We start from the raw sequence: 25,994 nt of genomic DNA, 5'->3' as shown, positions 1-25,994 counted from the left end.
GTAACTTTGAACCATATCATCCGGGATAAAAATAACAAGTCAGCTTATAAACTATGTGTATGCCGAATTAATTAAATTTGGTATTTTTTTTCGATTGAGTAACATTCCGACAGAACTACTAAAATTTGAATTCCCGCCAATTAAGATAATATGGCCATTTTCTTATTCGTGTAAGCTGTTAAAATAAAAGTACATATTTGATTTATCAAATAATACAGTCTAATTTATTAAAATAATAAGCATATATTCATATAATATGGTATACACTTAAAAGACAATACTATATATCTCTTAATGTTATATCATTTTACCCTTTTTCACAGCAGGCAACACAGAAGTTTGTATGGTAACAATCCACTAACATTTAAATCAAATGTTGTTAAATTTTTAGCAAATGGTAACCCACAGCAGACCATCGCGCGTGCTAATCTCATCACACTGTTCGAAATCAATTTTGATTGTATGTTCTGTTCTAAATTTTGGATGACTGTGACGAAAATAGTGTAGTGAAAATGACATTGATATATTGGTAAAAATCCAAACATCCTAAATTATCCATATTGTGATTATCTTGAATTAAGTGTTAGTATTTTGTGAGTATTATGAACTTTGAAGACTATGAAACCCTTCCGACCCAAAGCTCCATCACACACATGACCGCCGGAGCCATAGCGGGGGTGATGGAGCATTGCGTAATGTACCCTCTGGATTCCGTGAAGGTAAGCTCAGTGAGCTGCCTGCGACGGCATGCCGCCGTGGTCAGGGGCCAGATCTCTACGACGTTGACAACCTAACCTAATCATTCCAATGATAGTTTTGTTGGCTGTCTTATTACGCCACCGATATGCAAGCTGTCTACAGTTATATAAAAACCTTTCTACATCTAATTACACAATTCAGGTTACAGCATGAGTATATATTATCAGTCTCAGCCATAAGAAATAAATAATAATTGATAAAAAAGGGTCGCAAATAAAACATTTTTTTTTATCGTCAAATACACTTCGAACTGTAGAACGTATTATTAAGTTTTTAGTAATTATATTAAATATTTAAAGTTCCAAAATACGATTCAATTTTTAACTGTCAAATGCAAATGTCATTTGCGAAAACAAACCAAACAATTATCTTTTCCACATTTTGTTAATTCAAATCCTTGCTTTCGCATCTTGCCAATTTCGTTAAAAATAAAATAAAATGCATAATGGTAATGCTGTTTATTAGCAAATTGCCTTTTTTATATCATAACCTTGAATTGATAAGCAACCGGAGATAACATTTACTACAATAATCTTTACAAATATAAAAAAATTTAAACTTTAACATTTAAAAATAATTTATAATTATTAGAAGGACTTATTGAAATTTATTGTTCAGTACATATTACTGTTATTAGTGATAACTGCTATTTACTGCTCTATGCACTTTTTTGTTTAAATTATAAACCAAATAAATTAGCAAAAACATTGTTCACTTGGTACCATCATTGAATATATATTGTTCTAAAACAAGGTTTGCAAAGCGTTACCTACTTCTTGTAGAACTATATCAATTAAAACTGAGTAACAAAAAACATATATATGCAAAATCCTCTACATCACTAGTATTTTTTTTAATTTAACCAAAAAACATTTTTAATGATCACTTCCACTCAATACCTATTGACGTAAACCATTGCTTTGTCAAGGATCTATTGTCTTGTAATTACATGTAATGTAATTGCTCTAGGTTACTTGCACACCTTACCAAAACATGGCATTGATTATTGAGATTTACTGACTTGAGAGAGGTTCTTACTTTGCTGAACTAGCACAACCCGTGAAAATCAATCTTTAATCTAAAAATAGTACATAATAAATAGTCTTTTTTTTTTTAATATTTACATAAGTTAGACATTACAAAAATACCAAAAGATTCTAATACACTTATACATTTGATTATTGTGTATGTAAAAATAGATATTTGGGAAATATATATTTAAATATGTATTTAAATATTTGCTCCAGTGCCAATTATATGTCAAATCAAACTAAAATATTATTTATTCAATTTTGCTCATAAAAGCACTTTTGAATCGTCATGTTACAGTATTGAATTAAATGTAAACTACTGGTTCAGCAATTAGCTTGTACCGAGAAGAACCAGCAACAAACTTAGTAGTTGCTCTCTTCCACCATCTTAGTTACAGAGTGCAAGTTTGTAACAACAAGTTCCTGATTAAATGAATGATAATAGTCTGAATACTGAATAAATCCTTCCATCATAGAATTCTATACATATATTAACTTTGCCATTTAATAAATTTAAATTTAATGTAAAAGAGAGATTATATAAGTAAAAATGTGTGGGTTTGTTTATAGTTGATTTTCATGCATGATATTTGCTTGATTGTATTTAATTAATATACCTATATGATGATAGATTCTTGCTCGTTCTTCTCAAGAGAATCTACATTCCTAACAGAGGGTAGTTTTAATTTTAATAATATTTTAAAATGACCAATATTTAATGGAATGGTATTATATTTAACCAACTATTACAACATTATGATGATATTTTAATTATTATTTGTGGAAAACTTCCAATATGCATGCTAATGTATATTCATTGTAACTTTACAAGGAGATTGTTTCTGATATACTAAAATGATGCGGTACTTTTTTATAAAATATATTTTGTATATACAGTACATAAATGTCTGTTTAAATAACTTCTATGTAGAATATTAACACATTGGTCAATGTACTTAACATATTAAAACAATTACTATTATATTAATAATTTTATTCTGTGGGGAAAGGGGTTATTAATAAAATTATTAAAAAATGTATTTCAATAAAATACTTCCTTTGCTTTGATAGTTATCCTTTGGCTACAATATATGAAGTGCAAGATTACACAAGGGCCATGTATCCCATAATGAAAGTACACATTTATTTTTTTGATAAAATGTATTGTTTGGTTTGTGGTTAGTAGTGAGTGATGTAGTACCTATTCTATATAAGAATATAGTCAGCCTTGCTAGCCTTCTGCCAGCAGGATTGAGTTAGGAAAGCCGTGTCACAGTCATCCACCCCCTTCTGAGTGCCACAGGCCCGCATCTTGTCCGCGTGCTTCTGTAGTTCCTCCGGTAGCACGGCCACCACGGCCTCGACGTCCACCTCACCCTCCGACATCATGCCCGCGGTCTCCATCACGCATTTGATGTAACACTTCAGCTTAGCGTCACCCATCAGGTCCGCTCCCGCGTTTACCTTGTCGATCAAAGCCACGTCCGCTCCGGTCTCCTCCACACAGTTCTCGCGCAGCATTTTCGCGAGCTCGGCCATCTCGCCGTCTAACGCTAGCGTCTTTACTACTAAGCATATAAATAATAACCACAGCCCCAAATAAGCTCTCATTATGAAATAGTGAGGGTCTCGTAACGAATGCGAAAACGCTCGTGGTATCGTGTTTATATAGAGCTCCGAGATGTCATTCTTGTTGATCGCGTGTGTTTGTGGAAGTCGATGTCCAAATTATACACATGACGGTACGAGACAGGTTATTAAAACGTATTGTTTGTTATGTCTGTTTGAGTTTCCCGAACGCGCTGTAATTTTTTCATCGCTTCTGTTGTAAAGTCATTTGAAAAAATTATATGCAACACACTAGGATGATGGAGCAGCTCGTGAGTTGTGCGCTCCAGCTTGTAATTATCCAAAAGCGATGGTCGGCTGAAAACACATTTAATTGCGGGTTAGAAGATAATTGTTGCCGTCGTTCGTTTTGTCATTTGAATATTCAATGTCATTCATTATACCTAGATATGTTATGCAAATATGCAAATTTGATAATTATTAGAAATCAGGAGACCATGCCCAAACCATACGACGTAATGTCGAGGCGCATTAAGGACTCGCAGAAGGCGCTGCGTTTGCATTCCAAGTTCATCCATTCCCTTAAAGACCCGTTCAAAGTAACATTCTTTTTGACCGTTCGACGCAAACATCTTTTCCTTCGAATTAAATAAAAGAGTTGCGCTGCAAACGCATGACATGTTGTTACTTTCCGCGACCGCGACCCAGGGAGTGCTCTTTGTCTTATATAATTAACATTGACCTTTTTATTTTGATAGGTTTTGTTTGTGTTAACCCATTGAACGAACGAGGATTGTGTGCATGTTTTCGTACGACATATGGCGTACGAATGAACTAGTGAATGATTAAACATAAAATTATAATTTTATGGGAGTTGCTTTGTAGACGCTTTTTTGTTCAATAAATAGTTGCAAAAAGAAACCAATATGATCGTTGTTTGTCGTAGACGCGGATGCAGTCGCTGCGCTCAGCACACAACGGCAGCATCGCGGAGACCTTCCGGTACATGGTGCAGCGTGAGGGGCTGCTCAGGTATCTCTTTGTGTTTTTTAAGCACCGTGTGTGTACTTTATCATCCATAGATTTGTCGGCAGCCAGACTAAGATGATACTCTTGTGGCTCTGAGTAATACTCATCGTAGTTACTAGTTCCTGCCACAAGGCAGAATGAGCCGCGGATCGTGCAGTAATCGTACTCATCGATTTGGGGTTTTCCCCGCGTGATACAGACCACAATGTGTCGAGATTGACGAAAGACAATATCATTAATATTTTCCTTCGCATAGAAACAAAACAAAGTAAAACATAATATTAAATCTTTATTTTGTATTTTTCCTAATAATTTTCGATAATTCCATATTTTTTGTGCTACGTAAACGTTTGATACAAGAAAGTTATGTAAAGTCAAGCGTATTGTATCTAGTATTTACAAGTGCCGTGGATTCGAACCACGATCACAACTTATTTGGTATTTTAATTGTCATTAAAAGCTATAATTGTGCAATATGTTAATTAATAAATATATTTCGGTCACGAGAGGCGCGCGGCGAGCACGTGCCGACACGCGCAGCCGAAAGTACCCATTCACGGTATCGTGCGATCGGACGCTCACCGACTTTGCTGCGGATTTTCCTGTTGGCTTGACAATCTGCAGTCTTGTGATATAAATATGAATGCTGAAGTGTTCGCGCGCTCGTTAATATAACCAGTTCGATGTTGCTCAAACACGAACGGATTCATATTTAAAAATCACACGAAGTTAAGCGCCCGCGAGAGTGATTTTAACGCTTTCATACATCAGACGGGAAAATATATTATCCGATACCTCTCGAGCCTCTCCTTTCGGAATCGATTGGACAAAATAACTCGATATCAAGTTAGATTTTGATGACCATTTAAAAATAAACATTTTATGATATATCAGCATCATTTGGCTTAACAAACGAAAGGGCTCGTTTTGGGAAGTACAAATGTATATTTTTTATTTTAATTGAATTTTAGAACTTAAACAATTAAATACCGGTGGGCGGACAAAACTCGTGACGATACGAGTCCGAGACGCACTTGATCGGTTTTTTTTCGCAATGAGCTCTTTATAATTTCTATACGTTATTTCATTTTAGTCTTAGGTGATATTGTACCTACGTTCAATATTTTGCATATATTCTTCTATATTCCGAGGACTTTTGGTAGCTCGCTTTATACTTCGTAGAATGTACTTTTTTCTACCATTTTAGTAATTGATATTCGTTATCAGGCCCGGCCTACTTCAACGGCCAGTTTCGGTACTTTTTAATAAATCGAAGCAACGAACAGACAAACGAAATCTATTTTGGTATAGGATTAGGCAGTCGAATAAATAGCTTAATCATAATATGTTTTATTTGGTTTTTGTAATTTACATAATTAGTTTTTTATTTTCGTTTATGTAAAAATTAACAAACAAATATCAGTGAAACTTTAGTCGAGCGGTGGTCTGTAGTAATAGTAATGTAAGAATTCGGAGGTGCCGGGCCCTATCAGCTGTTATCGGTATCGTGTACGTGCGTGCGCGGCGCGTCCCGACCTGACCCGGCGAATTATCGCTGTTACCAAACGCGCTGCATATCCACGGGCGCGGGCTTCGAACGCAATATGCTGTTATCATTCATCACTTTATGTTACACTAGGAACTTTATTTTACAAAGGAATTACACTTCATACGAGTAACTTACTTATAGACACATTGATTCCATGTTTATTCAACCATATTTCTTAATCATTGAACTCAAATCTAGTATATCTTAATTTTAGTTTATATTTTGATTACTTAGTAGTGTTGAATATTAGGTAAATTCTGCGAGTGACGTCCTCATGACTTATTTCCCTGCGAATCAAGGGTAAACTTAGTGTCACTAACCCAAGCTAGCGATCGGTTAAATAGTCGTCATTAGTCCTTTTTACTGAGTGATTGTCTTTTTTAGAATTGATCATAATGATAAACTATCATTCATAATTTTATTTTATTATCTAAGATTACATTTTGAAAAGGGCTAAGACGTCGATACAATTATCGTAGTCTAGATTTGTAGCTTATAAATGCCGTATCATGTAGTATATGTTCATGTTTAAAATGTAATCGTCATTATGTTAACAGATTTTTGCTCGTTAAATGACATCCGCGTATCTTTGGCGCGGGCTTTTATTAAACAATTTGATAAGATAAACTGCAACTGATTTATGTTCGTATCCACATGTCCTACTTCTGACTTATAAATACTCGTTTAATACAATAAAGGAAAAAGTAAAATTGTATTAATAACGAAAAGGATCGATATAAATATCATATATATCTCATACACTCAGACCGGCCGGAATAATTTAGGCTTAGGTTGGCGGACGAGCATATGGGCCACCTGATGGTGAGTGCTCACCACCGCCCATAGACAATGGCAATATTAACTGGAAATATGAACCATTCCTTACTTCGCCAATGCGCCACCAACCATGGGAACCAAGATGTTATATCCCTTGTGCCTGTAGTTACACTGGCAGACTCACCCTTCAAACCGGAACACAACGATACTGAGTACAGTTGTTTGGCGGTACAATATCTGATGAGTGGGTGGTACCTATCCAGACGGGCTTGCACAGAGCGCTACCATCAAGTAGGTTCGGTAGTATTGCCACAATTGTCACAAATAAGTCTAAAACTAGAATGTAATTAGTTTAATGGATTGATGGTGGTGGAAACACACTGCGAACAATTCGCGTGAATATGTCGAACTCGGTAGTTATTATCAAATTTCTGTTTTCTGGTCTTACCGAACTAACGTTCGTCGATAGAGGTTGGCACCGCACTCGACGCACCGACGGCTTTGTACGTTTTCTACATAAAACCAATCAATTGGAACATTTCGTCCGTCTTCGTTCGTGTGCAATCTGTAGAGTTTTGCGAGTCTTCTATTTGCTTGTTTGACGCGTTGCTATAATCTTTAGGACTTAACTAGTCTGCTGAAAATACTGCGAGCACTCGTTTTAGTTCAATTTAAAATGAAATAAATTGATTTGATTTCTTTGGTTATTGTATGTATAACCTGCCCGGGCCCGCGACACAAACTTGTGTGAATGTAAGCACTATTCAATGTTTATTTCGCTAAAAATGAGCGATTTGTGTTACAGTTTTTATGAAAGTTGTCCAGTATCGTGAGTGATGTATTTCAAACTTGAATTAGAAGTGTAACCGTTCGGTTAAATGACCACATATCTATCTTATTAAGTAATAGTTAGGGACCCACTTTAGTCCGAGAGTCGGCCAGCACTCGCCAGTAGTTCCACGCTTAAATAGCATTGTATTCTAGTTGTAGCGCGTTTGTGTAGTCGAATGACGGTACAATAGGGACGCGGCGTAACGCGCGTGTCACATCGATTTGATAAAGTCGGAATATCGACGCGACCTTGAACGAAACTTAGCCAATATTAGTCCTTGGCGTTAGTGGTTTAGTAGGTTATCGCGCTCTCGGAGCGCCACGCCAGGTGCCAGTCGCCGAGGCGTCACTGGGCGGCAATATTCGCTAAGCACTCGCGATAACGCGACGCCACCTTCCTATATTAGATAATATCGGCTGTTGCCGAATTTCTAAACCTATGAATCTTATCGACCAACTTACATTCAATTTATCACCACTTATCACCACTTATCACCATTGTGTGTGTGTTGTAGTTTAATTCTTTGAGGTGAATTGGATTTAATTTATATTTTGACTTTTTTATAATTATAATGTTATTATAAACTATTTCAATACACACGACTCGCATAACAAACACATTATATGCGCGAGCTATTATGTCGGATGACTAATCATAGTGATTTGTGTTAATTCATGCTGTTTACAATATATAGTATTACGTAGATTATAATCCACCGATCTCAGATGGGGCAGCGTCGTGAAATAAGCTCCACAGAGCAAAAACCTCAATCGGAGGCCTCTCCGTTTGAGGCCACCTGCCTTAGCCCAGCAATTGGTCGTTTGGACCGCGGATGCGTAGTATTGACACGATCCTGCAGCCTTTCCGATCCGTGCCGAGCACGGCCATCGCATTGGTTTTAGTGGGTAAGAATCCCACGTAAAAAGTTGCGAATATCTTTAGATATAATTAGCTAATCTCATTAACTATAACACTGCATGTGCGTGTCGGGAGGCGCGGGCTATCGACATTCGACACCTATGATACAATGTACATGTAACATAGAGAGCGCTCTGGACGCAGCGCTATCGGTCACGATTGTTGTGGTTGTATCGTCAGTGCCGATATCAAGCAGTAAGTGTCAGCGTGAGATGCAAGGGCCCGCTGACACATCACGCGTCGCGTTCGATAGCGACGTCCCAGATAGCACCGCGTCGAGTGCGGGCGCCGAGATGTTTACAGACGTTTCTATTTGTATCGGGTTTTACAAACAGCGATAAGATATCACCGCCATATCATTATTGGATATATTTTCATCAATTTTACCGTGAGGACTGGCTGCCAGCTCATCTTAGGTACGTCCTGCTCATCTTGTATTCTACCGCAAATTAACGATACTTAGTATTGCTATGTTACGGTTGGGGGGTGAGTGAACCAGGTAACTATAGGCGACAACGAACGTAACATCCTAGTTCGAAAGGCTGACGGCGCATTGTCGTTGTAAGGGATGGTTATCTCTTTCAGTGCCGATGTCCATGGACGGTGGTGACCACTTACCAACGTGAGGCCCATTTTCCATTTCGCTTAACCATTTAAAATAATAATAAAAACAACCACACCACACCACACCGCTTGACGAACAACTGTTTGTGCAAAAGATCGAATGACAATGATTATTGTGTACTTCAGTGAGTATAAAATGTATTAAAGTGATTGTTTCCTTCTGATGGATATATAACAAACTACATAATTTTAAACTGAATTAATGAGCTTCTAAAATAATAAAAACCTCAAAAATAAAATAAATTTTATACTAGGATACGAGTTGGTGCAGTTTTTAATTCTGAATTAAGTTTGTTTGTAATGTTGATGTATCCCTGACCGGTTTTGTTCGTCGATCTTTAAACTACTAGTAGATATGACAGTGCACAGGTGAGTGTACAGACACGCACACCTCGGGACCGTAGTAGTCAATACAAGACCAACGACGTGATTTTAATATACGACCTTATGCACTCACAATAGCGGCATTTGGCAACACTGAGCTCACTGAGCTCACGCAGTATTTGCATGTGTAATATCGATAACGTCGAGATCGCAAACATTACACAAGTACAGCGCGTTCCTACCTGATGTTTAAACAGCTCTCGGTGTTTGGACACTTCTTCCAACTGAAACGAAGACAGAGTGTACAGCGATCGGCTCTCCTGTCCGCCGTAAACCTTGTTGGATACCGAGCCATAATAGTGTGATTCATTACACAATAGCGATGGATGCTGTGACTGATGAAAGATGATGTCTTAAGTTGAATAACATACTCCTAACAGAAACATATCAACGCTAGAAATAATAGTATATCTTTGTAATATTTTTAAAATGACATAGTTGGCGTCCTGCCACGTACAGACAGATTTTCGCATCTAAGATAAGACTTCGATTGTGGGCTGACGCTATTGGTAATAGACGGATTTTGTAAAAAAATATATTTGGCAAAAGGGTAAATAGAGCTCCTAATGGTAACCGCCTTGGTTCTATGCCAATCTATTCAAGATTCATTAACACAAGTGCTTTAGCTACTTATATTGGGATCGGAGTAATGTATGCGATGTTGTCCAATATTAAAATATATATACACAAATATATTCGACTTTGAATTTACTTTCTACGATATAATTGTTAGCTCTTCCTTGTCTGTCACGACTGTTATGACCCTATTGCCTGTTATTGCAGTCTCATTGCGTTGGTTAACTCGTCCTTCTCCCACAAGGAACTAACTTGATTAAAGTTTATTGTAACTGTATCAGAGCGAATAGGAAGCTCGCTCGTCAAAACAGAACAATCAAAAAAACAAAGCAAATCGAAGCGAAACGAACAACAGAACATCTATTACATATTATTTTAAAGGCAATATCTCAATGTTGAAACAAGGAAGACGAGAAAGAAATTTTGGCGGTCGAATGACTTACATGTGTAGGTGGTGTCTATATACGGACGATCTACGTTCACTGAAACTACGCCGCTTTTGAATGCAACAAAGTGTGGTTGTTAAAAAGCTATAAACGGCCACAAAATGCAACGACTTTTAATTAGTCGATGACGAACGACACGACCGCCACGTGTAGAGGTATCGAGCACGTTTATACCAAGTGACCTCATAGCGACAACGCCGATGGAACTGTTGACTCGTTTGCCGTTTCTGAACGTCGAGAGTCGCTGACTTAAATTTATCGGAGAATTGTTTATTTGTAGAACCTTGGTACTTATTTTTTATAAAAACTACGGTTTCTTGCGGGTTTCTCTCTTGCACAGATTTATGGACCGGGTAACACTCGTGAGATTTGTGGGGTCTCAAAGGATCGCGGGTTAAGTTTACCCATCTACATATGTATATGATTAGCGTTGTGGCGGGAAATCCAGCAGCAACCGCATTAGCATTCGCAGAACGGCTGTCGTCAGGCTGCTCCCGACTTGTTTCCTCGTATGCGATTTAAAACAGCGTCACCAGTCAAGAGGATAGACGATGATTAACTTGCTAAACTATTTATTTGTATGTTCAATCGAAAGTTCTGAATTTATGAAATTAATTGAATGGACACATAGAATACAGTTTCGTCCATCATTGCTCGCCATACGCAACGCCATGCACGTTCCCGCTTCGGAGGAATACGAGTATCGTGTGGGTTGCCAATTATTCGCAGTCGATGCGAGCGAGGCTCTCGTGTAGCGCAGCGCCGCCAGCGCTCATCATTTACAATTTATAGTTAAATTTATTATTTGCTTGCTTTTATTTTATAATATATATGCACCAAATCAGATTAGCGGATGGTACCTTCAGTATTGTATTGATATCTGAATTATATTAGAAAAGTTTTATATGTGTACCAGCTACATATATTGACACGTAGATATTCACGAGTAAAGCTAAATAAAGGCGCGTCGAAATTAACATAATTTCTATATTTTCTTTAATTTAATTTAATTTTCAAATAGGCTGATGCGGAAATTGACATTTACCATTTTAATTGCTCTTAAGACTCAGGGAAATATTTTAATTGCTGTTAGTTTGTCTCGGGAGCATCGGTAACATAATCTAATGCAAATATTAGTCATTATATTATCTCAACATCGTCACCAACATCGAGTCCCGACGCGCCGCTATTTATACAAGCGCGCAGAGCTACCGTCACTATGTGTCACCTATTGACTTACTTACCGACCATTGTGGTCACTTCGAGTCGGTTGCCGCTTCGGGAGACTGACCTTTGGATATGAGGACAAAGTTAGTCGTTGACGTTTTTGTCATATCCCCCAAATGTCTCCCCCCAAACCGACTCTCTTATGCAGGTTTGCAGCCAACGCAACAGCGGGTCGGTAGGCACATGTGATAGAATCTCATCATCATCATAATATACGCGTCTTTCACCGCCGAATATAAGGTGAATTAAAAGTACAAACTTAGTGTTGCTGGCCCGGATTCCATTGTCAATATTAATGTAGTAAAAATGATTATATTTGTGCAACCGAAGTCAAGTGGGTAATCAGCGTGTTTTTTTCTTTGAACATCGAATTCAATTCACTCCTATCAAAATAAATTATATTGAAATTTGCCTTTAAAAGAACTTTGAATCGACATTGATATTAAATTAAATCGAAAGTTAACGTTTCGGAATGTAGACTCGAGCGAAAAACTCTTAAGAAGCGCAGTAGTTACTCCTATCCGAGAGTCGAATTACAAACACGTCGTAATTAAATACAATTACGTATTATTATTAATACGTTCTGTTTCTAAATCACTCGTAGAGTTCGAGTGACATGTTAAAACTGTCGTAAGTGTCTGGGTAACGATTCATAAATAATGATTTATCCAGCATGGCTTTGACACGATACTTTAAACTTTTAAATTGTTGTGATTAAATATTATTTCCTATTAACACTTCTACGTTGCATGTAAGAAATATACGAGTACAAAAGTCACGAGCGTTGCGAACAAGGAATTCAATCGGATGCTGATGTGATGCTGAATCTAAGAGATCGTGCCAATATAGACATTCTACGACAACTACATTTAAAATACACGTAATGTTTCATATTGTTATCGGATCGGGGAGCCAGCCGAGTACAACGAGCGACTGCTGTGACCGTTGAATTTAAAATGTATTATTAACACTGGGAGCGCACTGAAAGGAAAATATATTTTTCTATTTTTCCTATAGTAGTAATAATTTGTTTTCTTTTGTAAATTGTTCTTAAAAGGCAATTAAGGTGATTTGAGATTCTCTTTTAAATGTCTGCTTCTGTCCTCATTACCTAAGAGTTACAATAATATTATTTTTCTTCGACTATAGGGAGGCATATACTATAACAATTAACTCACCGTCTTTACGGGTCACTCCCCGAGTAATTCGTGCAACTATACAATTATACTACGACAGTTTTTGCTTAATATCTAACATTATATCAAAAAATTAACGCAATTTTTAAGAAAAAGTACTGAAAAAAAATATTTTTGTAATAGTAGTATATGAGATAAGTAATCATGGTTTGGTTATGTCGAATAGAACATATGTGGAGGCGGAAGGATTGTTTAACCGGAAAGGATATCTGATGATCGGAAGTGCCAGCCGGTGCCTGGTACCGCCGACTGCCGGGCGGGTCGCTCGAACCGCCGTCGTCGAGGTTTTGCCTCCATCTAATGTCGCCGTCAACTCGCTGTTAACTCACTCATAAAACACGGGTTTCCGTCATCCACGAGGTGGTTGATATACCTAACGTATAACTTTATTCCTTCAAAAATAAAAAAACTAACCCGTTAATATCCTGTTGCTAGGCGATGAGAGCTAACTTCAGTACGTTAATCAAATGGGGTTGATGGATACACATGTGGCAGATATAATTCTGACACGTATGATTCCTAACGACATTTTCCTTCACCCCGAGCGCAGTTGGAGCTCAACCCTCATGGAATCGCTTCTTGGTTATAGTCACACATCTCACATGTGGATGTATAACATAATATTGATACAATATGAAAGTTACGTATCAATCGGATGGGCAGTTTTTAAGTGAATTGGTAGAAACCATTTACTCGTTCATAGGACACTGCAAGCCGTCTGTTTAGCACACACTTATCGTGTATTTTACCACCATACGGCAATTCTCCCAAGGCGTCTGAGGCATTGTTGATATGAACCATGAATACTATTTTTTACAGTTCCAATGTCACCTTACAACATCAGGTGGCTTTTAGCAATTAGCAGCCAATTAAGTATTCACGCTAATCGGTAATGTAGAAACAGGAAAAGAATAGCGAACAATACTCGGTTTTGAGAGTGTTACTGATGAAAACCAATTAAATAAATCAAATTATAGCAATGTTACCATTACACTCAAAATGCTCATCTCTAACGGACTTGTTGAGATTTTTTAATATTCATACGTTCTGCGCGACTGTTCAATTTGTCCTATTTGTTCAATTTCATCGAAGTACTCAATAACAGTACCGTGGCAAGGCGTCAGTGAAAGTTATCGATATTCGTGTTTGCGTCACCGCTAGTTCGAATATCGCCGATTATTCGAAGAGTGAGGCCGCTTTGTTTACTTGCATATCAGAACCGCATATTATGTTGCGCGCGGCTAACAGTGCGGCTGAGATAAGGGCGAGCCCAAGCGCAACGGCAGTTAGGACGATGACGAAGAAATTGAAGGACTGGCGAAAGAGTTTTAAGACAAACGTGGTCTTTGATCCTCGCGTTTTCCTTTTATATCTGTGCTTTCGGCAGTTTCTGTAATGAGATTCCACATATATTTTTAACTTTGGCAATTAATTAATTTAAACTTTTGGTATAATTCTATAAAGTCAATCTCACGCAGTAGACTATCAGGTGGTGCATCTGCTTGGATGGGATTCGATAACGCCTGCTAGAGCTTGTTCAAAGCTATGAATTCTTCGAAATTAATTAACTAATTGAAAAAGTTTACCTCGAAGTTGCCCTATTAATGAATACATATTAACCCGAATTAAAGAATCTCGATGGACTGTTGTGTCGTCGTCTTCATAAAAGGATTGTGATACAGAGTTGTTAATACGTCGGTATGCTCAGGCCTATCCGCGGCATGGGCGCGGTGGTGATGGGCGCGGGTCCGGCGCACGCGTGCTTCTTCGCCACCTACGAACAGAGCAAGCACACGCTCTCGCAGCTCACCAGGCACCGGCACGACCACATCACACACGGTACGTACTACGTCCACTGCGTATAAAGTACTAGGTACTAATTGTACACTTATCATATTATTGTGTTTTAAATTTAATTAATTTCCTCACCGAACGTTGAAAGTGATATTCATGGAGGACCCTGGTTAGATATCCCTGGACTCTTGAGGACTGCTTCCCTGAAGAGATTATCTTAAAGTGGGCGATCGAGGAGCATTTCCGTAGTATCATCTGCACGAGTGTGTCATAGTTTTGAACAATTTAAAAACTGCATTGTCATCTCCCCTCAGTTCGTTCCATAAAAAGGCAATAACAGGAAAATAACGCTATTAAATTCATCGTATTGTTTTTTTTTATATACAATTACATATTCAGTATGTACATAAAATGTTTATCGTATCAGTTCTTTTAAATGGAAATGCGTTCGAATGATTCTTGAATAATTAATTATTGGTTTGCGTCGTTCAAAATCGGCCGCATTAGCTCACGCGTCCTTGAAACAGCTGACGAACCGCGGTTATATAATGCGTGCATGAGTGCCTGTGCCGTGGAACTCGTCCGGAGCCGGACGTGATGATGAGGTGGCTGAGGGCCACAGCGCGTTATCTCTTTGAGTACTATTTAATTTATTTAGTGATACGATTGTATTCTTAAATCGTACACTGGAATGAATTTAAAATTATGATAGTAATTGATTTTTATGTATCTTAATATTTTTGTATACATCGACTCGCATCGGGGCGGCGTGGTCTACGTTAACAACGTGACTTTACAGTAGATAGCTAAGATATATGATAATAAAAACGTCGCTGTACTTATGCGTTATAATTCGTGTTACAGGTTTATCAGGCTGCCTGGCGTCGCTGGTGCACGACGCCGTCTCAAACCCCGCTGAAGGTAAGGTTCGATGGCACACACGCGTACGGCGTAGGCAACACGTCGCCGACCCGCCGTCCTCGTCCGAGAATCTCGTGTCGAGGCCGGTACACCGTTAATTATTTCGCTGTTACTTTTATTAAAACGCACTAAAACCTCGTTAGTACGATGCAGTGGAAGGTTCGCGAACAAATTGTCGCAATGAGCAGATGATTGGCGGCTATTAAGTACTTCGTGGAGATCTAAATTGTCGTATTCGTGCCGTTCCGACGGATCACTTCTGACAAAGTGTTTCCTGCATCAGTACGTACCGACGTGTAATTTCGTCTAATTATATTGATTTATACGCGTGAGCCATCTCATTAGCGAGCAACGTGCGCGCGTACCGTTAAATGTAATAAACAGAATACTAAACATATCCCAGCATATCAGATAATAAGATCGAGAAGTGCTCTATCCGGGAGCCAAGGCCCAACGAATAACAACCTTTTGCTACAAAATAAACATCTAAAACAAATGGACGTACGCAACACGTGTGTTCCCGCGTGAGAAATGACTGAGGTCCCCTTGGATCCGACACAGCACGCAATGATTACGGCCACGGCTGCCCGCTAATGTTGTCGCGGTCCTCTCTTCCCTCGTCTCCGCCCGGCCGTTTATGGTTGTTCTCGTAAATGAATGTTGTACGTGTTTATTGCACCTGCGGCGCGCGGCGCTGAGGGAGTCCTGCGTGTATTTGCGAGCGAGCCAGCGGCGCGTCATCGTGCGCGCGTGTTCCGCCGCGTCTTTTGTACTGTTTATTAGAATTGCAATGGCTAGCGTTAGGAACGGACTCTCCGTGCTTCTGCACTCGCGAGCGTATGTTTTCCTTAGATGTTCACAATAAACTTACATTCGAGCTCGATTTGTATATTTATAAAAAATATATGTTATTGTTGAAAAACGAAATAAAAATTATTCGAGTGGGATCTTGCGAGTATTTTTGAATTGTCATTTGAAATCGAATCGAATGTATTATATTCAAGTAAACTATATGTTAACTATATATATACGCCGCAACCGGTTTGGAATCAAAATCAAATTATTCTTTACTCAACTCGAAACTCAGTAGCTACTCTTTTCCGCCAATTTAATTTGAGTTTATAATTCAACTCGTGCTCGACGGTGAAAGAAAACATGGGGTAAACCTGAATGAGTCTAATTTCAACGAAATTCTGCCACATGTGTATCGATCAACCCGCTTTGGAGCAGCGCGGTGGAATAAGCTCCAAACTTTCTCCTCAAAGGGAGAGGAGGCTTTACTCCATCAGTCGGAAATGTACACCGTATATACTATTATTATATTACTAGTTCAATTTTCACGTCAAGCGTGCGAGATAACGGAGCGACAAATGGAAGCACGACTGAGGCCCGGCCGACCGCTCCCGACGCACCGACCGATCCGTCGCACGAACACGGACGCGTCCTGCGTCGGCGCTCGCTGTCGCGGCTGCCCCGATACTTACGCGTCGTATACGGGTCGTACCTCGACACCGTTGGACCGGTTGCCGTGAGGGTCGGCGTAATCGGTGTCCCGATACGCCACGACGGCTGGCTTTCGGGTTTTGCTATTTTACTATGGATCTGTTTCTCTACGTCATGCTCCACAGTAAATTGCGTTAACGACCCTCTCAGTGGTTCACACAAACTCAGTAAAAATCCTTACGAGCGGATCGCTTGGTTCGATACTGCAGTAGCGGTCACATCATATCATACTGTAAAAGTGATTAAAAGTCTCCCCAACTAAAACGATGTCGCGGGATGAACTCTAGTGTTCCCGTTCGCGCCGGCCGCGTCTTTCGTTACGTAACCACTGACCGTAAACACGTGTCGGCGTTAAGCCTCCGCCGCGCTGGTGCGCGTTAACAGCGGAGTCAATGAATTACTTACCGTGTCACATAATTACTTGTGTAAATATGACCCTGGCCTCACCCGCGGCCCGCGCACTATCGATCGGTGACGTCGTTCAGTCCCTCGTCTGATTTTCATACTTTTAATTACGTATGGAGGTTGATGAAATTAGATATTCAGTGGCCGTGGCGCAGTCGAACGGAATAAGTTGATTTATTGCAAAATAATAAATGAAAACATGCTAATGCCGAGCACACGTAATACCGCCTCGTATGTATGGATCGTGACCCCTCGTGTCCTCGTCGTGTATTGTTTTTTTAGTGTCTTTAAATTTATTTACGTAATTAATTATTTTCACGGCGGCTCTGGAGTGACCGCGCTCAGGGCTCCGTGTTCTACAAACGGTTGTTTCCGACTGTTCGCTGTCTCGCCTCATTGAGGTCATTTTGGTTTTATAGAGATTTTTTTACCTAAGATATTTCCATTTTAAGAGAAACGTTGATCTTGTAAATACTCATACTAAAACGAGTGACTGTAAATAATTATGTAAAACAGTGGCGCCGATCGTTTAAGAGTTGAACATGAAAAAATAAATAACTATTTAAATATAATAATGGTCTGAATAGTGTCGTGTTTAAGTGTCGGCGCGTGCAGATATTCCGACGACGCGATAACGTATTTTATGAAGCGTGTAATTATATTATTTACATTATAAGTCGCGCTCAGTGAATACCGATAAGCGACACATTTTCCTCAGATACGAAATTCTTCCAAGAATATTTATAAGTAATCACTAGTGAGCAAAAGTAAAACTCCTACCGGGCAGAGTCGTCCTTAAAAGGGTTTCGAGCCTATACAGTATACCGCCACCGCGCTAGGCCAACACGGGGAGAATAGTGGCGTGACACTCTACCGACGCACGCAGGCGAGCGCGAGGTGACTTGTTACAAATTAAGCTCATAAACAGTCGACGGCCCGCAACGATGTATATTGGGTGTATCCGCGAATGCAATAGGAAAACACATCGATGATAATTATCGGCGGACCTTCGACGAGTGCGGCACGAAACCGTGACGGCGTTGCTGTTTATTGACAATATTATAAAACAAAAACGACAACAATATAAAGCCGGCGTCTCAAATCCCGCTATCGATTGTACATTTACGTTTAACCACTTGTATGACGAGTAACGAGCAGCTCTCCGTGGTTCAAGGCCGCGGCCCGACTTCGTGATGACTTGACTGTTTCGGGCTTATTTATAGACCGCGATATCGTCGAAGTACATTCAAGTTGGACTTTAATAAGTCGATGAACGGTGTCTTTACGTGTTCAAAGCCAAGTCCCGCAAACGCCGTCCTACGTATAAATACAAATTGCCTTGGCGATCGATTGAGTGGTGTAAAGGTAAATGTATTGCAGCGCCACCTAGTGGGGAGTTAAACCATTCACGCACGTGCCACCTTCAATGGTGATCGGAAAACGAGTGTCAGCCAAACGATAAGTGCAGGAAAATAAAAATTCCCCGACGATATTCTCCGGCGGAATGTATTGACGCGCTCATAGAAGGAGGAAGGCGATGCGGGAAGTTGGCGCAGTTGTGACCGGTCTGACTTTTCAAATATCGACTTTCGACTTCGGTAATTTGTATTTTATAAACTGGTGACCCTGCGCTTAGGTGAACCACTACCTGGCCATTTCGTTCGCTGTAATCACATAATTTTATATATTTCGTTTATAATCGGTTGTTCTGAACACACAATAGGCCGAACGGCCGAACCGGAGCTGATAGATAAAGTTTACTAATAGTCGGTGTTTATTGTCACAATACTGAACGTTTGCTCAACCGACGATAGTGTTAGAGTCTCGAGGAAACCGGCACGACAACATTTACATCTTGCTATAAACAAATCGAAGCTCCTTTGATATATCATGGGAACTGATAGTTTGATCACCGTTGTCCCATTACACAGGGAGTACCAAGCTTCAATAGCGCAATGGTTTACGGGCCGCGATGTAAAAAATCGCAGGATCGATCCCGACCCCTTGGCATGTTGTCGGCGTAAATAGGAATATTAGCGATTCCTTAATTAACTGGCGCATTGCTACTGTTCTTTTTTTTTAAGTACGTGAGTGCTCGATGAGTATTTCCATCGTTTTATGCCTTATTTTAATGACTTGGAAAAGTTCAAAACTTAAATTTGTCAATATTTCGAGGTAACAGGTATTTCCAACATGTTATGGATGTGTATTGATGTTCAGCGATCTCACGATACCTCTGCCAGATAGGTTTTTTCCATATCTTACCATAAAGCGGATATCGTCACACTTTTACGAGTATAAATTAATTATGCTCTTCTTCTGTAGTTATTATTGTTCCAAATGTAAAGCGTTTTTTAACATAAATAACCACGCATGGAGATTAAATGTTACTCTTAAATGTCGGGTCTACATGCGTTAATTTCATTCATACGTGGCATGTTTGTATAACATTCGAAGATAGCCGTCACCGGCACGTTGTGACAGAAACCGCAGACATCCGCGTCGTGGGCGGCGTGCACATTGTCCGCCCGATAGTCTCCTGGGGAGCTATAATTAGTTTACATAGAGATGCAAAAGTCGACGGACTTGACTGAATGTACTGCACTGGTGCTAAGGTTGAGTCAATATTAAAATTAACTTTATAATATAACTATATAATATTATTAGGCTTTTGCAAACACTATCTGAAAGTCATTAAACTAGTCCCACGTCCTCGTAAATGAATTAATTGAACATCGCGTCGAGTCTCAGAAGTGTATCATTAAATAGTTTTCTGATAAGATATCTCAGAGGTGAAAAGTGGATTTTAGAGATAGTATTATTGTGACATTCGTGCCAAGTTATTTGGTGTATTGCACAAATAAAACTGTAACATTCGTACACATAGTGAACAGCACGCACTCGAATGAGTTATAGAACAATCCCTTCACACGCACGATCTCCGCCTCCGCCTCTACATCTGAGATTTAATCTCGTGTTAAGATAGCGCTTATTTTAGAGGAAATTGCCTAAGACCCTCGAACTTACTTTATTTTAACACTACAAAGGTCACAAGAAAATTAACTTTTAATGCGTATTTTTTTGTGAAATAGTAATGATATTTTATCTTCCGTCTCGATAGATTCCTAAAGAGGGAAAATCCCATACGTCAAATAAATCTATTCAAGGCAATTGAAGTCGCGTTAAACGAATCGTTAGTCTAGAAGGTTCTAAGAAGTAAGGTATCTTCTATGTTACACTCCGTACCCAGCGGCCGAGCCTACTGCGCTGAGAGGTCCAGCGATGGAGCGTGCACTGAAGAATATGTGGGGCAACTAAATACAATCTTCTGTCAATTATGTACAGACATGTCGTACTCTGCCTCGACTCCGCGCTATAAATATAAATTCTCGGTAGCCGCTCGAAGCTGGCAGAGCTAATCACTAATTTTAAGTTAAGGATAACGCTATGAATTACTATTATGTTATTTATTTTAATAACAATTAAAACATTATAATTTTCTGTAGCCGAAAAGAATACGACATCTGCCCTGAGGTTATAAGTTGACAAACGAAAAAACAAAACTTCGTTTACCCCATTGCAATAAATCGAATGTATCCATTATTAGATATCTAAATAAAATTTCACAAACAAAAGAAAACTCAATATTTACGTTATAATATGATCTGAAAAATAAATCATTTGGCCAAGGAAATATTTCACCGTAAATAGAGCACACTGCCCCGAGTAGTGAGCTCCCGCGAGTTCCGCTGACGGGTCACGTCATCGATCGTGTCCTCCCGGAGATGCGCAGCTCTTAAAGTCCTTTCTCTGCGCAGGAATTTATTTGTAGCGAAATATAAACATTTAAATGATTGTATCAACATTTTCAGCAATATACAATACCCGAAAAAGAAGTGTTATATAAGTTTAAATATTAAAAATGTTAAGATTCAAATAAACATTTGTACAATGTCTTATCGTCGTTTTCGCAGACTTTAAAATTGTATTGCCCGTGCTTACTAAACATTTTTTATGATAAATGATAAAATATTGGAATAAATATTCGGTGACGTTAATTACGTTTGCAGCGGTCAGGAGGACAAAAGAAAACGAATAATTATCAATTATTTATTAATACAATAATTGTCTCATAAGTAATGACGGCTTTGCTCAAAGTGGGAATAAAGAGTGATTAAAGTAATGAAAGTACAATTAATAAAAATTAGAAATTTAAACCCCTTGGCTTTGAAAGGCTATACGTTGAGCTCGTGAGGGCGTCGCCGGGGAGCTTCCATCAGCTTGCTACGTCAGCTTATACGTGGCATTAGAGTTTCGTAACACGTTCTTGCACGAATTTTGACTTTTGAGGTGTTTAAAAACAGTAACTGATGGTGACGTCTTAGGACCGTATGAATATGTATTTCGATATACATTTGATGTTTAAAATTTATCATTACCACTGAAGGTCAGCCACCAGACCCGACAAGGGTGGGCATCAGACAGGGTCGTGGAAGTCTCCTCAACAATTTTTCACGCAGTTTTATAAATACACGGCGTCGACCATAATTACATGCGATATTGGCTAGATCGCTGGAGGAGGACGAGGTTTTGATCCCAAATTTGTGTGCTTCCAGTGGTGAAGCAGCGGCTACAGATGCTGAACTCGCCGTACCGCGGCGTGTGGGAGTGCGCGCGACACGTGTACCGCGCCGAGGGCCTGCGCGCCTTCTACCGCTCGTACGGCACGCAGGTCGCCATGAACGTGCCATTCCAGGTACCACCGACCGGTCCCGGGAGCATCGTCTCCTCGTCCGTATAGATACATCGATAGGGGCTGGCTAGTCCATATCGAAAGATAGACTCAAACAGTTTACCCAGACATGAGCAAACAGCGAGTAACGTAAGCCCCGCGCCCGCAGGCGCTGCACTTCGTGACGTACGAGTGGTGCCAGTCGCGCCTCAACCCGCGGCGCACGTACGAGCCGCGCGCGCACCTGCTGGCGGGCGCGTGCGCGGGCGCGCTGGCCGCCGCCGCCACCACGCCGCTCGACGTGTGCAAGACCGTGCTCAACACGCAGGAGGCGGCCGGCGCCGACGGGCTGGCCGCCGCCGCCGCGCTCGTGCTGCGCGCCGGCGGGCCGCTCGCCTTCTTCCGCGGCGTGCACGCGCGCGTGCTGTACCAGATGCCGGCCGCCGCCATCTGCTGGCTCACCTACGAGTCGCTGAAGCACGCCATCACCACGGTGCGTCCCCGCGCGAGCTCCGCCTGAGGCCCCGCGACCCCGCTCACCGCGCGCGTGTTTCAGTTCGGGCTGACGGAGGAGGGCGGGCCGGCCCCGGGCGCGCCGCTGGCCGCCGCCGCGCTGCGCCTCGCCGCCGCCGACGTGCCCGCCGCGCCGTCGCTCACGCGCTCGTAGGCGCCGCCGCCGAGCCGCCGCTGCGCCCGCACCCGACTGATACTGAAGATGTTATTTTTAAATTGAGCACTACGTGTATTTTATACTTTGAATGTGATGTAGGTTTGTCTCGACGAGCGCGTCGCGGCGGCGCGTTCGATGCGGGCGCGAGCGGGTGAATGTTTTTCGACCGAACGAAATCAAAAATAAAAATATATTTACACGAAAAAGGAGAAAAGTACGCAAAAATATTCGTAAATTAAATATCGACGACGCGCGTGCGTCGCGTGCGTAGCGGCGGAACCGCTTCTATTTATGAATGTGTTTAAACATTTTATAATTAGCAAATCGAGAGGTTATCACGAGCTACAGAGTAGAAATGGTTTTCTATCGATTTGAGTAGCTGTTGTCTGCACGTTATATTGCAGTCGACAGATATTAACATCGTCCCATTTTAAACAATATTACTATACTAACGACAGATGTGTCATTGCTTGTGGGTTCCGCGTCAAGACCAAATTAATGACAATCCTGAGTCAGTGTGTTACGTGTAAAATATAGTGCGTGTACGTGTCTCGCGTTTGTGTGCGAGCGTGTCTGTATGTCTGTTTGCGTGTGTGCGTGTATGTATGTATGCATGTGTGCGTGCGCGACGGAGCGAGAGAGCTGTGATGTTTGTGGTTAAATTATGGTAATCATCGTCTAAGTGTTGATAATAGTGTTAAGGGCTTGCCCGATATATTTTATTGAATTATTGTTTAGTTAACCGCAGCGACTACATGTTACCGAAGCTGTACATTGAAACATTTCCACATATACATGTAGTCCATGCCTCTGACATTTGCGTTAGAAATCACATTAAATTGTATGTATTTTAAGAGAACAAAAATAGTCGCCAAACATCCGCGCAAAATCGAAATTGCTCCAAATAATTCGTTATAATCGAATGAGACGTAGTGTTTAGTCAAATTGTACATAGAGTGGACGGCCACTATAAACTGCGCGTCTCAAAGACGCAGCTCTGTCGCGGGGACCGGCGGCGGGGTGAGGGAGGTACGTGACGAGGGGGTGCCTATAAGACATTAATTTTAATTTGAACAAAACTTACTCAAATAAAAGTGCCCGTAACCGAACCGAACTATTAGTAGTAGCCCTAGTCGCCCCTTCGGCCTCGTATAGTTTCCGGTTCGCACCCGCGTGCGCTCCGCTCTCCGCCCGCGGAAACGTCTCTTTACCGACGCGACGTCCGATTCATTGCAAGTCCAAATTTGTTAGTGTAGGAAGTCCCATCAATACCGTTCGAGTGTAACTCGGCTCCACGGGGTCCCCCCCCCTCCGGGGGCACTGCGACCCCGACATCGACATCTCGGCTTCTCACTCACCTCAAGGCTGTGATCTAACTCTGTCTCTCCCGCGGAGCTCGTCGGAGAGAGTTGTCGATGTAGATATATTTTAAACGGTGACGGTTTCTGTCCGGTCGTAGACCGAGCACGCAGTGGGAGTCAGAACTTCGCACGCGTATTTCACACGTACAAATCGGTACCTAAAATATTATCGAGGACCTCGTCGTCCATAATTACGAGTACATTTTTATTTATAAAGATAAAAATTATGAGTTGTTTCTTAATAAATTGGTTATTTTTATATTTAAATATATATATTTTTAAAACAACCAACGGGAGATCGAATCGTCGGGCATTACTGCGGTCGCTCATCGCCGACACAGTCGCGCTGGCGCCGTTTCGTCGGTGCCCGTCGGAGACGTCGCGTGTCGGGCGCCGAGCGGCGTGACGTCACCGCAGTCGGGCGCTCGCCGGGCGGCGGAGTTATTTGTTTACTGTTTGTGTACATTGCTTTTATTTGTATTTGTTATGTTTATGAGTTGTATAGATGAGTACGAAATTAAAATTTATAGTTTTAAGAGTTACGTAATTGTACAGGACACGCACCAAGTGATTGTTTATTTAAAATGTGAGATAAAAGGAATAAACAGTTGGACAATAACATTATCTTCGTCTTTTATTCTCAACGACTCGCTTCACTGACGGGTAACTTGTATGCAAGGCATCGAACAGAGAGACGCTCGAGTCGACGTGTTTAGGTTTTGAAAACTGCACTTCCGTAGTCCTCTGTATAGGCAACTTCTTATACTTAATTAAGAAAGACGCCCTGGAAAAATATAAATAACTATAATCCATGGAATGCATATCATATGCATTTAAGTATGTAATTATTATTTATTTATTTATTCATTCTTTATTGCACCCAAACTTAAAACTAAAAATTACAATATTGCTACACAAAGTTGCATGAGATGCAACAGGCGGCCTTATCGCTAAGCAGCGAGATCTTCCAGGCAACCTTTGGGCAGAGGATCATAATATTTACATATATGGGAAGGGTACAGTAATTTAAGTCATAATATAATACATACATAATATAATAGTACACAATACACAGATAACAATAAATATATATAATATAAATATATACTATAATAAATATTTACATAAATAGATACATAAAATATATATAATAAAAAAAGGAGATATAACAGAACAAAAAATTAACAACGACAACGACTGCTTAATGCGACAAGTAAAAGTCCTTAACCATACTTTTAAAAACGGCTAACGACTGCGCGTCTTATAGCTAAGGGTAATGAATTCCAAATTCGAGAAGCTACAACAGTGAAGGACTTAGAATAATAAGAAGAAGAGTGGGAAGGAATGGAGAGAATTAAACTTTCATTCGAGCGAAGAGCGCGCTTATGAGTCTCCCTGAGGAGAGTGAAACGCTCTTTAAGATAGAAGGGTGTCGGTAAATTAAAAAGAATAGAATAGAGAAGAGATAAAATGTGAGTATTCCTGCGAAGGCGAATGGGGAGCCACTTGAATTTTTGGCGAAATTCGGAAACATGATCATATTTGCGTAAACCAAATATGAACCGTATACATAGGTTTTGTAATCGCTCAAGTTTATTTAATTGCTCCTCACTTAAGTTAGTATAACAAGTGTCGGCATAGTCAAGAATCGGTAGAAGGAGAGATTTTGCTAGCGTAACTTTAGTTGGAAT

The 25,994-nt window shown here is 40.3% G+C and overlaps 2 protein-coding genes across 2 annotated transcripts; one reads left to right on the top strand and one right to left on the bottom strand.

Moving 5' to 3' along the window:
• Positions 1 to 375: 375 nt before the first annotated feature.
• LOC113403178 (mitoferrin) lies at positions 376 to 24,927 on the top strand. The gene is made up of 7 exons (XM_026643643.2): positions 376 to 719; positions 4,306 to 4,391; positions 14,626 to 14,756; positions 15,576 to 15,632; positions 22,157 to 22,296; positions 22,442 to 22,765; positions 22,829 to 24,927. Exons 1-7 carry the CDS (start codon positions 603 to 605, stop codon positions 22,937 to 22,939), a joined length of 966 nt encoding a protein of 321 aa, XP_026499428.1. The 5' UTR covers positions 376 to 602; the 3' UTR covers positions 22,940 to 24,927.
• On the bottom strand, positions 2,885 to 3,455 carry LOC113403179 (general odorant-binding protein 69a-like). Its single transcript, XM_026643644.2, has one exon. It carries the CDS (start codon positions 3,399 to 3,401, stop codon positions 2,997 to 2,999), a length of 405 nt encoding a protein of 134 aa, XP_026499429.2. The 5' UTR covers positions 3,402 to 3,455; the 3' UTR covers positions 2,885 to 2,996.
• Positions 24,928 to 25,994: the final 1,067 nt, after the last annotated feature.

The sequence above is a fragment of the Vanessa tameamea genome, chromosome 24, assembly GCF_037043105.1.
Source record: "Vanessa tameamea isolate UH-Manoa-2023 chromosome 24, ilVanTame1 primary haplotype, whole genome shotgun sequence".
Taxonomy (NCBI): Eukaryota; Metazoa; Arthropoda; class Insecta; order Lepidoptera; family Nymphalidae; genus Vanessa; species Vanessa tameamea.
This window is presented reverse-complemented; position numbering and strand designations above follow the sequence as displayed.